This window comes from Mobula birostris, chromosome 25, assembly GCF_030028105.1.
Source record: "Mobula birostris isolate sMobBir1 chromosome 25, sMobBir1.hap1, whole genome shotgun sequence".
Lineage (NCBI taxonomy): Eukaryota > Metazoa > Chordata > Chondrichthyes > Myliobatiformes > Myliobatidae > Mobula > Mobula birostris.
In genome coordinates, this window is record NC_092394.1 from 53,965,385 (window position 1) to 53,980,645 (window position 15,261).

The following is a 15,261-nucleotide window of genomic DNA, read 5'->3' on the forward strand; positions in this document are numbered from 1 at the left end:
GATGGTATTAAACAGGAAATTAGAAATGTGTGCAATAAAGGAACAGCGGTTATAATGGGTGACTTCAATCTACATGTAGATTGGGTGAACCAAATTGGTAAAGGTGCTGAGGAAGAGGATTTCTTGGAATGTATGCGGGATGGTTTTTTGAACCAACATGTCGAGGAACCAACTAGAGAGCAGGCTATTCTGGACTGGGTTTTGAGCAATGAGGAAGGGTTAATTAGCAATCTTGTCGTGAGAGGCTCCTTGGGTAAGAGTGACCATAATATGGTGGAATTCTTCATTAAGATGGAGAGTGACATAGTTAATTCAGAAACAAAGGTTCTGAACTTAAAGAGGGGTAACTTTGAAGGTATGAGACTTGAATTAGCTAAGATAGACTGGCAAATGACACTTAAAGGATTGACGGTGGATATGCAATGGCAAGCATTTAAAGGTTGCATGGATGAACTACAACAATTGTTCATCCCAGTTTGGCAAAAGAATAAATCAAGAAAGGTAGTGCACCTGTGGCTGACAAGAGAAATTAGGGATAGTATCAATTCCAAAGAAAAAGCATACAAATTAGCCAGAGAAAGTGGCTCACCTGAGGACTGGGAGAAATTCAGAGTTCAGCAGAGGAGGACAAAGGACTTAATTAGGAAGGGGAAAAAAGATTATGAGAGAAAACTGGCAGGGAACATAAAAACTGACTGTAAAAGCTTTTATAGATATGTAAAAAGGAAAAGACTGGTAAAGACAAATGTAGGTCCCCTACAGACAGAAACAGGTGAATTGATTATGGGGAGCAAGGACATGGCAGACCAATTGAATAATTACTTTGGTTCTGTCTTCACTAGGGAGGACATAAATAATCTTCCAGAAATAGTAGGGGACAGAGGGTCCAGTGAGATGGAGGAACTGAGCGAAATACATGTTAGTAGGGAAGTGGTGTTAGGTAAATTGAAGGGATTGAAGGCAGATAAATCCCCAGGGCCAGATGGTCTGCATCCTAGAGTGCTTAAGGAAGTAGCCCAAGAAATAGTGGATGCATTAGTGATAATTTTTCAAAACTCGTTAGATTCTGGACTAGTTCCTGAGGATTGGAGGGTGGCTAATGTAACCCCACTTTTTAAAAAAGGAGGGAGAGAGAAACCGGGGAATTATAGACCGGTTAGCCTAACGTCGGTGGTGGGGAAACTGCTGGAGTCAGTTATCAAAGATGTGATAACAGCACATTTGGAAAGCAGTGAAATCATTGGACAAAGTCAGCATGGATTTGTGAAAGGAAAATCATGTCTGACGAATCTCATAGAATTTTTTGAGGATGTAACTAGTAGAGTGGATAGGGGAGAACCAGTGGATGTGGTATATTTGGATTTTCAAAAGGCTTTTGACAAGGTCCCACACAGGAGATTAGTGTGCAAACTTAAAGCACACGGTATTGGGGGTAAGGTATTGATGTGGATGGAGAATTGGTTAGCAGACAGGAAGCAAAGAGTTGGAATAAACGGGACCTTTTCAGAATGGCAGGCGGTGACTAGTGGGGTACCGCAAGGCTCAGTGCTGGGACCCCAGTTGTTTACAATATATATTAGTGACTTGGATGAGGGAATTAAATGCAGCATCTCCAAGTTTGCGGATGGCATGAAGCTGGGTGGCAGTGTTAGCTGTGAGGAGGATGCTGAGGGGATGCAGAGTGACTTGGATAGGTTGGGTGAGTAGGCAAATTCATGGCAGATGCAATTTAATGTGGATAAATGTGAAGTTATCCACTTTGGTGGCAAAAATAGGAAAACAGAATATTATCTGAATGGTGGCCGATTAGGAAAAGGGGAGGTGCAACAAGACCTGGGTGTCATTATACACCAGTCATTGAAAGTGGGCATGCAGGTACAGCAGGTGGTGAAAAAGGCGAATGGTATGCTGGCATTTATAGCGAGAGGATTTGATTACAGGAGCGGGGAGGTACTACTGCAGTTGTACAAGGCCTTGGTGAGACCACACCTGGAGTATTGTGTGCAGTTTTGGTCCCCTAATCTGAGGAAAGACATCCTTGCCATAGAGGGAGTACAAAGAAGGTTCACCAGATTGATTCCTGGGATGGCAGGACTTTCATATGAAGAAAGACTGGATGAACTGGGCTTGTACTCATTGGAATTTAGAAGATTGAGGGGGGATCTGATTGAAACGTATAAAATCCTAAAGGGATTGGACAGGCTAGATGCAGGAAGATTGTTCCCGATGTTGGGGAAGTCCAGAACAAGGGGCCACAGTTTGAGGATAAAGGGGAAGCCTTTTAGGACCGAGATTAGGAAAAACTTCTTCACACAGAGAGTGGTGAATCTGTGGAATTCTCTGCCACAGGAAACAGTTGAGGCCAGTTCATTGGCTATATTTAAGAGGGAGTTAGATATGGCCCTTGTGGCTACGGGGATCAGGGGGTATGGAGGGAAGGCTGGGGCGGGGTTCTGAGTTGGATGATCAGCCATGATCATAATAAATGGTGGTGCAGGCTCGAAGGGCCGAATGGCCTACTCCACCTATTTTCTATGTTTCTATGTAATCAAACCCTTTTGAAATAAAAGCTGACAAACACTTCCCTGTTAATTGCTTACTGCCACCTGTATTTTTGCTGTTTGTGACTAATGTATGTTCAGATCCTTTTGAGCATTAACATTATCTAATCTCTCACCATTTAACAAAGTCTTTGCTTTTCTCTTGTGTTTATCTGAAAAGATAATCTCCAATTATGTTCCATCTGCCCGACACCTAATTTGTCCACATCCCCTGATGCTACACCAATTTACAAATGGTTCAGCATGGTTTCTTTAAGGAGAAATCTTGGCTTACAAATCTGTTGGAATTCTTTGAGAAAATAACAGGGAGGATAGATAAAGGAGAGTCAGTGGATAAAGGAGGTCCCTGGGCCTCCTGTCTCATGATCCTCTCATATCCCTTTTGCCAATCAACTGTCCAGCTCTTGGCTCCATCCCTCCCCCTCCTGTCTTCTCCTATCATTTTGGATCTCCCCCTCCCCCTCCCACTTTCAAACTCTTTCTAGCTCTTCTTTCAGTTAGTCCTGACGAAGGGTCTCGGCCGGAAACGTCGACTGTACCACTTCCTAGAGATGTTGCCTGGCCTGCTGCGTTCACCAGCAACTTTGATGTGTGTTGTTTGAATTTCCAGCATCTGCAGAATTCCTCGTGTTTGCGTCAGTGGATGTTGTTTACTTGCATTTTCAGAAAGCTTTTGTCAAGGTGACACACATGAGGTGGCTTAATAAGATAAGAAAAGGTAGGTTCGGGAAAGATTCTAGCATGGATATGTTGTTCATCCATCGTTGGCGTTGATGAGGACCTCGACACCATTATTGATGGTGTCGAGACTAGCGAGTGATTTGGATTTAAGTGAGGGAGAGTTGCGCAGCGTCAGCCTCACTCTCTCTTCCCAATTCCCATCTGGGTCCAGTGGCAAGACAGAGTCTGGACGGCTGGAGATGGGACTAGGCGCAGTGGATGACCAGGACATCTTTTGTGTCTTGTCCTGCTCTACACGTTCCATGACGCTTGCAGAGACCGCCTTCTTGACCGTTGGACCTTCCATTGGTCTCGTCCGCTCAATCCGCCGGAGTCTGTCTTCACATTCTGGGATAGACAACTCCCTATCTCACCGAGGGTCTGAGACCCGTTGACTACCCTCACCTGGTTTAGCCGGCTTGTCGAAGCCGTTGCCTGGGGTGTGGCCGCTGTCGCATGCAAACAGCTACGGGGAGCCACAGGTGAGAGCTGAGTGCCAGGTGGGGACCAAAGGTGGACTAACCGCCCTGAAAAGGACGCGACATGTTCCCCCACCAGAGGTGCTGCCCCTCCCTGACACCCCATAGCATGGATAAAGCAGTGGCTGATCAGCAAGAGGCAAAGAGTAGCTGCCAGTGACTAGTAGTGTTCCAATGGGTCAGTGCTGGGACAGCTTTTTTTTAACGTTATATATCAGTGATTTGCATGATGGAATTGATGGCTTTTGGGCAAGGTTTATCGATGATACAAAGATAGATGGAGAGTCAGGTAGTGTTGAGGGAGCAGGGAGTTTGCAAAAGGGCAGACACATTGGGAGAACGAGCACAGAAGTGGCTGATGGAATATAGTGTAGGGAAGTGTATGGTCATGCACTTTGGTAGAAGGATTAAAGGCGTAGACTATTTTCTAAAAGGGAAGAACATTCAAAAAGCAGAGCTGCAAAGGGACTTGGGAGTCCTTATGTAGGGTTTTCAAAAAGTTAATTTGCAAGATGAAATGCTGGTCAGAAAGGCACATGTAAGGCATTGATTTTGAGAGGACTACAATGTGAGCAAGGATGTAATGCTGAGGCTTTATTAGACATTGGTCAGACTGCACTTGGAGTATTGTGAGCAGTTTTAGGTGCCTGTCTAAGAAAGGATGTGCTGATATTGAAGAAAGTCTAAAGGAGGTCCACAAGAATAATTCTAGGGAAAAAGAGTTATTGTATGAGGTGCATTTGATGGCTCTGGGCCTGTACTTCCTGGACTCGGTGGGGCGGGGGGGGGGGTGGAGAATCTCATTGAAACCAATCGAATACTGACAGGCCTAGATAGAATGGACGTGAGAGGATACTTGAGTGACTCTAGGTCCATATGGCACAGCTGAAAATACTGCTACATCCATTTAGAACAGAGATGAGGAGGAACTTATTTAGCCTGAAGGTAGTGAATCTATGCAATTCATTGCCACAAACAAACGTGGAGACCAAGTTATTGGTTGTATTTAAAGCGGAAGTTGATATGTTCTTGATTAGTCAGGTTGTCAAAGATTACGGGGAAATGGCAGGAGAATGGGATTGAGGGGGATAATAAATCAGCCATGATGGAATGGTGGAGCAAACTCGATGGGGTGAATGGCCTAATTCTGCTCCTATGTCTTGTGGTCTTGGTTTAGTAAGCTCAGCAAGCATTGAAGTATGAAATTTGACATATAACAATATTTTTCATTTACATTTACTTAGCCTGACCAACGGTGCTAACCAACTTTGTATCAGCTAACCTGGAGAAATTAACCAATCCTCTCATTGATGAAGATTGTTAACATCTCAGGGACCACCACTGATTGCTGCTGCACCCACAGATCATTGTCACCCATCTTGCTCTGCTTTCTTTTCATTAATCAATCTTCAATTCACAAGTGTTTTACCCAATACCCATACACTTATTTTTTTCATCAATCTCTGTTACTTTATTGAAGGATCCCCTGCTGCAGTTACCTGTTCCATCTGAAGTAGTTTTGACATACTTCTATACGGAACAATCAATTTGGATAAAAATGTTGCAAAGAAAGTTCGTTAAATTTCTGAGAGTTTGAAACAAGTTGAGGGAAGCAGAGTTGTTTTTGATTACAACCACAGAAAAGTACAGCACAGAAACAAGGCCCTTTGGCCTGTCTAGTCAATGCTGAAGTTTAAACTGCCGCCACCCAACGACCTGCATTGGGACCATAACCCTCCATACCCCTACCATTCATATACCTATCCAGACTTCTCTTAAACATTGAGATCGAGCTTGCATCCACCATTTGTGCTGGCAGCTCATTCCACACTCTCATGACTCTGAGTGAAGAAGTTTCCCCTCGTGTTCTCCTTAAACTTTTCATCTTTCACCCTTAACCCATGGCTTTTAGTTGTAGTCCCACCCATCCTCAATGCAAAAAATCCTGCTTGCATTTACCCTATCTGTAACCCTCAATTTTGTATACCTCTATCAAATCTCTCCCAATCTTCCTCGTTCCAAAGAATAAAGTCCTAACCCATTCAGTCTTTCCTTATAACTCAGGTCCTCCAAACCTGGTAATATCCTTATAAGTTTTCCCTGTCCTCTTTCAACCCGCTAGTAGCTGACTAAAAACTGCACACAATACTCCAAATTAGATCTCACCAATGTCTTGTACAACTCCAACATGCATCCCATTTCCCTGTACTCAATACTTTGATTTATGAAGGCCACTGTGTCAAAAGCTCTCTTTACAACCCTATCAACCTGTGGTGCCTTCACTGTGTAAGACCTACCCTGGTTGGTGGTCCCAAAGTGCAACACGTCACACTTGTCTGCATTAAATTCCATCTGCCGTTTTTCCAGCAGGTCCGGATCCCTCTGCGTGTAGATGAAAATGGCGGATCCAGCACCGATCCCTGCACTCCACTAGTCACTGGCCTCCGGTCAGATAGATAGCCATCTACTACCACTCTTTGGCATCTGCCACAAAGCCAATATCTAATCCAGTTTTCTACCTCATTTTGAATGCAGAGCGACCGAACCTTCTTGACCAATGTCCCAGATGAGGACCTTACCTTTCAAAAGTTCATGTAAAGAACTTCCACTGCCTTGTCTTCATCAATTTGTCTCGTAACCTCCTCGAAAAGGTCTATAAGATTGGTTAGACATGACCTACCACATGCAAAGCCATACTGACTATCCCTAATCAGTCCGTGTCTATCCAAATATTCATATATCCGGTCCCTTAGAATACCTTCCAATAACTTTCCCACTGCTGATGTCAGGCTCTCCGGCTTATACTGTCCTGTTTTTAAGAGCCTTTCTTAAACAGCGGAACAGCTTCGGGCGTTCCTCCAATCCTCCAGCTCTTCAGCTCTTGCCACAGGGTCTGAGGGAACACCTTGTCAGGCCCTGGGGAATGATCAACCCTAGTTGATCCTCTGTATTCTGTATTGAGTCCATGAAGTTGATGCCATTTTGCCTCCTATAGACTCTGTATCTGTCTCCTGAGTAAATGCGAGTGCAAAAAGAGAAGTACATTTAAGATACCTTCCTTTCCTTATGGCTCCACGCATAGGTTACCATTCTGACCTTCCGAGGACCAATTTTGACCCTTCCAAACAAGAGAAAATCTGCAGATGCTAGAAATCAAAGCAACACCCAAAGTGCTGAGGAACTCAACAGGCCAGGCAGCATCTTCAGCAGGGCAGGTGGAAATAAAGATGGGAAGTAGATTTAAAAGTTGGGGGGAGGGGAGAGAGAAACACAAGGGTGATAGGCGAAACCAGGAGGGGGAGAGATGAAGTAAAGAGCTGGGAAGTTGATTGGTGAAAGAGGGACAGGGCTGGAGAAGGGGGAATCTGATAGGAGAGGACAGAAGGCCAAGGAAGAAGGAAAAGGGGGAGGAGCAGCAGAGGGATGTGATGGGCAGGCAAGGCGATAAGGTGAGAGAGGGAAAAGGGGATGGGGAATGGTGAAGGAGGTTGGGGGGGGGGTGTATTACCAGAAGCTTGAGGAAATCGATCTTCATGCCATCAGATTGGAGGCTACCCAGATGGAATGTAAGGTGTTGTTCCTCCAAACTGAGTGTGGCCTTATCGTAGCATTAGAGGAGGCCATGAATTGACATATCAGAACGGAAATGGGAAGTGGAATTAAAATGGGTGGCCACTGGGAGATCCTGCTTCTGGTGGATGGAGCATCGGTACTCAGCAAAGTGGTCTCCCAAACTACGTTGGGTCTCACCAACAGGAGCACCGGACACAGCAAATGACCCGAACAGACTCACAGGTGAAGTGCTCCCTTACCTGGAAGGACTATTTGCATCCCTGAATGGTAGAGGAGGAGGAGATGTAGGGGCAGATATAGCGCTTGTTCCGCTTGCAAAGATAAGCGCCAGGAATGGACTGGGGAGTTGTAGACTCCTCCTCTAATCCCTCCCACTCTGTCGCTTCTAAAACAACGGAACCCTGGAATATTGAACTGCCAGTCCTGCCCCTCCTGCAACCAAGTCTCACTAATGACCACAATATCACAATATTCCAGATGTTGATCCATGCCCTGAGCTCATTCGCCTTTCCTACAATATCTCTTACATTGAAATATACACAGCTCAGATTCCAATGACATGTACAACATTCTCTGATTAATATGAGAATATCTCATTACCTCAGGCTACCTCAGAGGTTTGGCAGTTTATGACTTGGGGAGAAATGTCTTCACTCAGAAGGAATGTTTGTCTTTGGAATTCTATGTCCCGAAGGAATGTAGATGCTCATTTGTTAAATTTATCAAGTTTGAAATTGATAAATTTTTGGGCAGGAGGAAAGAAAGGCATTGAGAGCAGAAGGGGATTCACTGTACAAGTTCAGCCACCATCTTTTAAATCATGTAGGAATCAAAGTGTCTGCTCCTGTTTATTTTCCAGCTGTTGAACCATTACTCACTGAATTTTCTCTGTCAAGAAAGTTACATGAGCACCTTTTCAGGTTTTATAATGCAGGTATCCAAATAGCTTGTCCTTTTCACAGAAAATTGAATGAAATGTAGTATGGAGAAGGAATGGACCCCCAAGGCAGGCATCTGAGATATTTTCCTCTGAATTGTTGTTCTACCAACAGGAAGCACAACCCTCTGCCAATGTTCTAGTATTTCTGACTGGGCAGGAGGAGATTGAGGCAATGAGCAAGACGTGCAAGCAAATTGCGAAGAACCTTCCACAGGGTTCCTGCCAGATGTCAGTATTTCCCCTCTACGCATCACTCCCTCACTTGCAGCAGCTTCGAGTTTTCCAACCAGGAAAGAAGGTAATTTTTTTAAAAAATCTGATAATTGTGTGTTTTAAATTAACATTTTGTCAAAGAATACATGTTGGGTATATTAGTCTGTGTTTATTGGCATTTGACGCATGGCCGAATGTAATTTAGCCATTTTCCTTTGGCATTGGTATGTAGGGTGATTTCAGTGGGCACCACAGTAGCGTAGTGGTTAGTACGATGCTCTTACAGCTCGGGGCATTCCAGAGTTTGGAATTCAATTCTCCTGTTTCCTTCCACACTCCAAAGACAAACCAGGTCGGTTAATTGGTCACGGTAAATTGTTAGGGTTGCAGGAATGTCCTGGCTCAAAGGGCCTTTTCCACGCTACATCTCTAATAAATAAATAAACATCAGCATGCCTCTAGTTCTTTAAACTTGCAATCTTATTGATTAAAAGAAGGTTGTAGATTCTTGGATTTCGGATACAAGAAGATGCTAGTTTCGAGAGAAACTTGTGATTTTCTTGTTGGTACTGCAGCTACTTTTTGTGTTCTGTTTGTTCAGGTGAAATGTTCTTGTAGTCCTTGTGTTTGCATTTTCCTGTTTATGCATTAAGTATTGTTATAAATAGTAGGAATTTTCAGTCAAAAACATGCATGTTCAGATTTCAACTTGGATGCCAGCTTTCTTGTTCAAGTGTTTTTAAGAGAGTGTATCACTGTAGGTTTAGGCTCAGCATCACTTACTACATATATTTTCCATAACTGATCTGTAGTCTTGTAGCGGTGTGCTACACACAGCACTAGAATAACCACACGGAGTCAGTGAGTTGGAGTTGGGATAAAGAGATTTATTCAAACTTCGCGGCCTGCTTTAAAGCCTTCCCGTTCCCGCCCTCCCTGGGCGGGACTGCTGTGGGGAATGCATATTCCCAGACCCTTCCCGCGTGCGGGATTTTCCCCCGCTGGTGAAGATGGCCTGGCGCCCTCTTTGGGGCCGGCCCTCTGCCTGTGCACGCTGTTTCGTGAGCCGGTTCGTGTGTGCTAGAAAATGGGTCGCCACAGTCTCTTGCTTTCCATCTCCGTTCCTTGAAAATGAATGTGTATTTGCAACTTTAATTTGTTCCCATGTCCTGCCACACTACTAATCCCTGTAGATGTTGCTGTCATGCACTGTTACCTGGTTCTTTACCTTTAAATTGCTGCGGTTTAACCTGCTGAACTTCTTCAACACGCTACACCTCACCTTCCGGTCTTTTCCACAGTTTTGAGTTATCTACAAGATATCCGCTTCAGAAACATAGAAAACCTACAGCACAATACAGGCCTTTAGGCCCACAAAGCTGTGCCAAACATGTCCCTACCTTAGAACTACCTAGGCCTTACCCATAACTCTCTATTTTTCTAAGCTCCATGTAGCCATCCAGGAGTCTCTTAAAAGACCCTATCGCTTCCACCTCCACCACCACCGCTGGCAGCCCATTCCACGCACTCACCACTCTCTGCGTAAAAATACTCCCCTGACATCTCCTCTATACCTACTTTCAAGCACCTTAAAACTATGCCCTCTCATGCTGTCCAATTCAGCCCTGGGGAAAAGCCTCTGACTATCCACATGATTGATGCCTCTCATTATCTTATACACCTGTATCAGGTCACCTCTCATCCTCCATTGCTCCAAGGAGAAAAGGCTGAGTTCACTCAACCTATTCTCATAAGGCATGCTCCCCAATCCAGGCAACATCCTTGTAAATCTCCTCTGCACCCTTTCTATGGTTTCTGCATCCTTCCTATAATGAGGCGACCAGAATTGAGCACATTTCTCCAAGTGGGGTCTGACCAGGGTCCTATATAGCTGCAACATTACCACTTGGCTCTTAAACTCAATCCCACGATTGATGAAGGCCAATGCACTGCTTGCCCTCTTAACCACACAGTCAACCTGCGTAGCAGCTTGGAGTGTCCTGTGGACTCAGACCCCAAGATCCCTCTGATCCTCCACACTGCCAAGAGTCTTACCATTAATACTATATTCTGCCATCATATTCAACCTACCAAAATGAACCACTTCACACTTACCTGGGTTAAACTGCATCTGCCATTTCTCAGCCCAGTTTTGCATCCTATCGATGTCCCGTTGTAACCTCTGACAACCCTCCACGTTATCCTCAACACACCCAACTTTTGTGTCATGTTACGTACCCCGTGATGGGTTAAAGAACCAGCAGAAATGGAAGCCACCTTGGAGTCTGGTATTGCTGATAACTAATGCTTGTTTTATTAGTAACTATGCCATACAGTAATATAAAATCAGATAAATCAAACAAAACAGCTAAATCAAACAGGTTAGCAAAGTTCATGCATATATAAGTGTGGAAATATAAAAACCAAGCTTCTTCAAGCCTAGGGAGTAAATGGATACAGTCTTATGATAATTGGTAAATGAAATCAGTTCAGTTCATGGTATTGAGTTGAGTAGTGATGGAGAGAGAGAGATGTTGTGGTTGTCCGAGTAAGCCAATGCCATTGATTCTTCCCGTTGTCCTCCGAAACTTCCAAGTTAGCCAGACTTGACCAACCTGAGAGCACCGTCTTCAAGTGATAGTCTACCAACCCAAACAAAGGTTAGACACACTGGTAGAATCCACAGGGTCGCTTTTTCACGCACTAATAATCACAGAACGATCCCTCACGATCGATCCTCAGTCCCACACACGTGGGCACCTGAACAGGATAGTGGTAACTTCACCACATCTTAGTGTGTCTGCGTGTCCTGTGAAACAAGCAACTACGCTGGTTTAAATACTGTTGTGCTGAACATCAGCTGTCCATCAAGTAGCTCCTCCCTTCTCTCTGTAGGAACTTAGAAGCTGGTAGTGTCCTTGCAGAAATTCCAAACAAACTATGAGCATTCTTCGCCCCCCCCCTCCCTCTCCCTCCCTCCCCCCCCCTCTCTCTCTAATAAGTTGTTTGTGCTGTACAGCTGCGCTCTCTCTCCCTCTCTCCTTAAAGGCACAGTCCATAATGAATAACTCAGGATATCGTCACAGTCATCAGCAAATTTACTAACCCATCCCTCCACTTCCTCATCCAGGTCATTTATAAAAATCACAAAGAGTAGGGGTCCCAGAACAGATCCCTGGCCACTGGTCACCGGCCTCCATGCAGAATATGACCCGTCTACAACCACTCTTTGCCTTCTGTGGGCAAGCCAGTTCTGGATCCACAAAGCAATGTCCCCTTTGATCCCATGCCTCCTTACTTTCTCAATAAGCCTTGCATGGGGTACCTTATCAAATGCCTTGCTAAAATCCATATACACTACATCCACTTCTCTTCCTTCAATGTGCTTAGTCACATCCTCAAAAAATTCAATCAGGCTTGTAAGGCACGACCTGCCTTTGACAAAGCCATGCTGACTATTCCTAATCATATTATGCCTCTCCAAATGTTCATAAATCCTGCCTCTCAGGATCTTCTCTATCAACTTACCAACCACTGAAGTAAGACTCACTGGCCTATAACTTCCTGAGATATCTCAACTCCCTTTCTTGAATAAAGGAACAACATCCGCAACCCTCCAATCCTCCGGAACCTCTCCCGTCCCCATTGATGATGCAAAGATCATTGCCAGAGGCTCAGCAATCTCCTCCCTTGCCTCCCACAGTAGCCTGGGGTACATTCTGTCTGGTCCCGGTGACTTAGCCAACTTGATGCTTTCCAAAAGCTCCAGCACATTCTCTTTCTTAATATCTACATTCTCAAGCTTTTCAGTCCACTGCAAGTCATCCCTACAATCGCCAAGGTCCTTTTCTGTAGTGAATACTGAAGCAATGTATTCATTAAGTACCAATGCCATCTCCTCCGGTTTCATACACACTTTTCTACTGTCACACTTGATTGGTCCTATTCTCTCACGTCTTAATCTCTTGCTCTTCACGTACTTGTAGAATGCCTTGGGGTTTTCCTTAATCCTGTCCGCCAAGTCCTTCTCATGGCCCCTTCTGGCTCTCTAAATTTCCTTCTTAAACTCCTTCCTGAAGCCTTATAATCTTCTAGATTCATATCATTACCTAGTTTTTTGAATGTTTTGTAAGCTCTTCTTTTCTCCTTGACTAGATTTACAACAGCCTTTGTGCACCACGGATCTTGTACCCTACCATCCTTTCCCTGTCTCATTGGAACGTACCTACTCAGAACCCCACGCAAATATCCCCTGAACATTTGCCACATTTCTTCCGTACGTTTTCCTGAGAACATCTGTTTCCAATTTATGCTTCCATTTTCTTGCCTGGTAGCCTCATATAACTCCAATTAAATGTTTCCCTAACTTCTCTGTTCCTATCCCTCTCCAATGCTGTGGTAAAGGAGATAGAATTGTGATCACTATCTCCAAAATGCTCTCCCACTGAGAGACCTGACACCTGACCAGGGTCATTTCCCAATACCAGATCAAGTACAGCCTCTCCTCTCGTAGGCTTATTTGCATAGTGTGTCAAGAAACCTTCCTGAACGCATCTAACAAACTCTACCCCATCTAAACCCCTCACTCTAGGGAGCTGACAATCAATATTTGGGAAATATTTGCTGGGATACTCATTCCAGCTTGATTAAAATTAAGTCTGTCTTAATGGGGCCGCTCTTTCCAAGTCTGTGGCAAGTGGCCCTCTCCCACACCACCCTTTGATCTTTTTTTGACACATGCCAAATTGCTTGTCTTGGGTAACAATTAGGAGATTCTTACATTCTGCTTATTAACTTAGACCTGTAAATGTACGCTTAACATCTTGTAAGTTCTTACATGGACTGTATCAAATGGATACAGTCTTCATTCCCATTCCAAGTTCCTTTGAGATAATGTCCTTCACCTTGTCCCAAGCCACATATATTATCCCCTGCTGTAACGAAGTTCGTTTCACTCCTCTCCTTGCCCTGAATGGTCACTTGTATTCAGAAACTTCCACATGTTCCAATAACACATTGAGTTTTCAACCATTTCTATCAAGTCTTTGTTTTATTAAAGCTGTAGGACTGGTGCCAGGGGACTAAATGATGGCAAAAAGTGAGAGACGGATAAACCAAGCCACAATATACACCATTGTTGGTAGGGCCTTGGGAAGTATTGAATAACAGAGGGACTTGGTATACAAGTCCAAGCATTCTCTGCCCTCGTGGGCAGTAGGGACTCAGTCATCAAAAATATTTAGAAACGTAGAAAACCTACAGCACAATACAGGCCCTTCGGCCCACAAAGCTGTGCCGAACATGTCCTTACCTTAGAAATTACCGATGGTTATCTATAGCCCTCTATTTTTCTAAGCTCCATGTACCTATCCAGGAGTCTCTTAAAAGACCCTGATCTATCCACCTTCCGTACCGTCGCCGGCAGCCCATTCCATGCACTCACCACTCTCTGTGTAAAAAAACAACTGCTTACCCCTGACAATTCCTCTGTGCTTACTTCCACGCACCTTAGAACTGTGTCCTCTCGTGTTAGCCATTCCAACCCTGGGAAAAAGCTTCTGACTATCCACACGATCAATGCCTCTCATCATCTTATACACCTCTATCAGGTCACCTCTCATCCTTCGTCGCTGCAAGGAGAAAAGGCCAAGTTTACTCAACCTATTCTCATAAGGCATGCTCCCCAATCCAGGCAACATCCTTGTAAATCTCCTCTGCACCCTTTCTATGGTTTCCACATCCTTCCTGTAGTGAGGTGACCAGAACTGAGCACAGTACTCCAAGTGGGGTCTGACCAGGGTTTTATACAGCTGTAACATTACCCCTCAGCTCTTGAATTCAATCCTACGATTTATGAAGCCCAATGCACCATATGCCTTCTTAACCACAGAGTCAACTTGCGCAGCAGATTTGAGTGTCCTATGATCTCAGACCCCAAGATCCCTCTGATCCTCCACACTGCCAAGAGTCTTACCATTAATATTATATTCTGCCATCATATTTGACCTACCAAGATGAACCACCTCACATTTATCTGGGTTGAACTCCATCTGTCACTTCTCAGCGCAGTTATGCATCCTATTGCTGTCCCACTGTAACCTCTGACAGCCCTCTACCCTATCCACGACACCCCCAACCTTTGTGTCATCAGCAAATTTACTGACCCATTCCTCCACTTCCTCATCCAGGTCATTTATAAAAATCAGGAAGAGAAGGGGTCCCTGAGACACACCACTGGTCAGCGACTTCCATGCAGAATATGACCTGTCTACAATCACTCTTTGCCTTCTCTCACTTCCGATCCTCTTGCTCTTCACATACCTGTAGAATGACTTGGGGTTTTCCTTAATCCTGCTTGCCAAGGCCTTCTCATGGCCCTGTCTGGCTCTCTTAATTGCATTCTTAAGCTCCTCTCTGCTAGCCTTATAATTATCTAGATCTCTATCTAGAACCTTTTCTAAGCTCTTCTTTTCTTCTTGACTAAATTTTCAACAGCCTTTGTACATTTAAGGAAGAGGTACATTGATTTTTGGGCACATAGAAGTATGGAGTCAATGAAGGGAAATGATGCCGTGATCTTATTGAATGGTGGAGCAAGAAGGATTTTATTTCCTTTGTTTTAACATTAGCTTGGATTTCTGCTTCTGGTCATTTTGCAGACATATCGTTAAGTATGTTCCTTTAAATTCTGGATGAGGGCAGTTCTAATACTCAGAATATAATGACTTCACCAAACTGGAATCAAAGCCAGATAATTCAGTGTACCAGTTGCACA

At 44.3% G+C, this 15,261-nt stretch overlaps 1 protein-coding gene across 2 annotated transcripts in view; it reads left to right on the plus strand.

Moving 5' to 3' along the window:
* The window catches only part of dhx33 (DEAH (Asp-Glu-Ala-His) box polypeptide 33), a 50,935-nt gene that overhangs the window by 19,251 nt on the left and 16,423 nt on the right, over positions 1-15,261 (plus strand). For both annotated transcript variants that reach the window (XM_072242797.1, XM_072242798.1), the window contains one exon: positions 8,386-8,571. In XM_072242797.1, the coding sequence (XP_072098898.1) occupies positions 8,386-8,571 (186 nt within the window). The remainder of the gene's footprint in view (positions 1-8,385; positions 8,572-15,261) is intronic.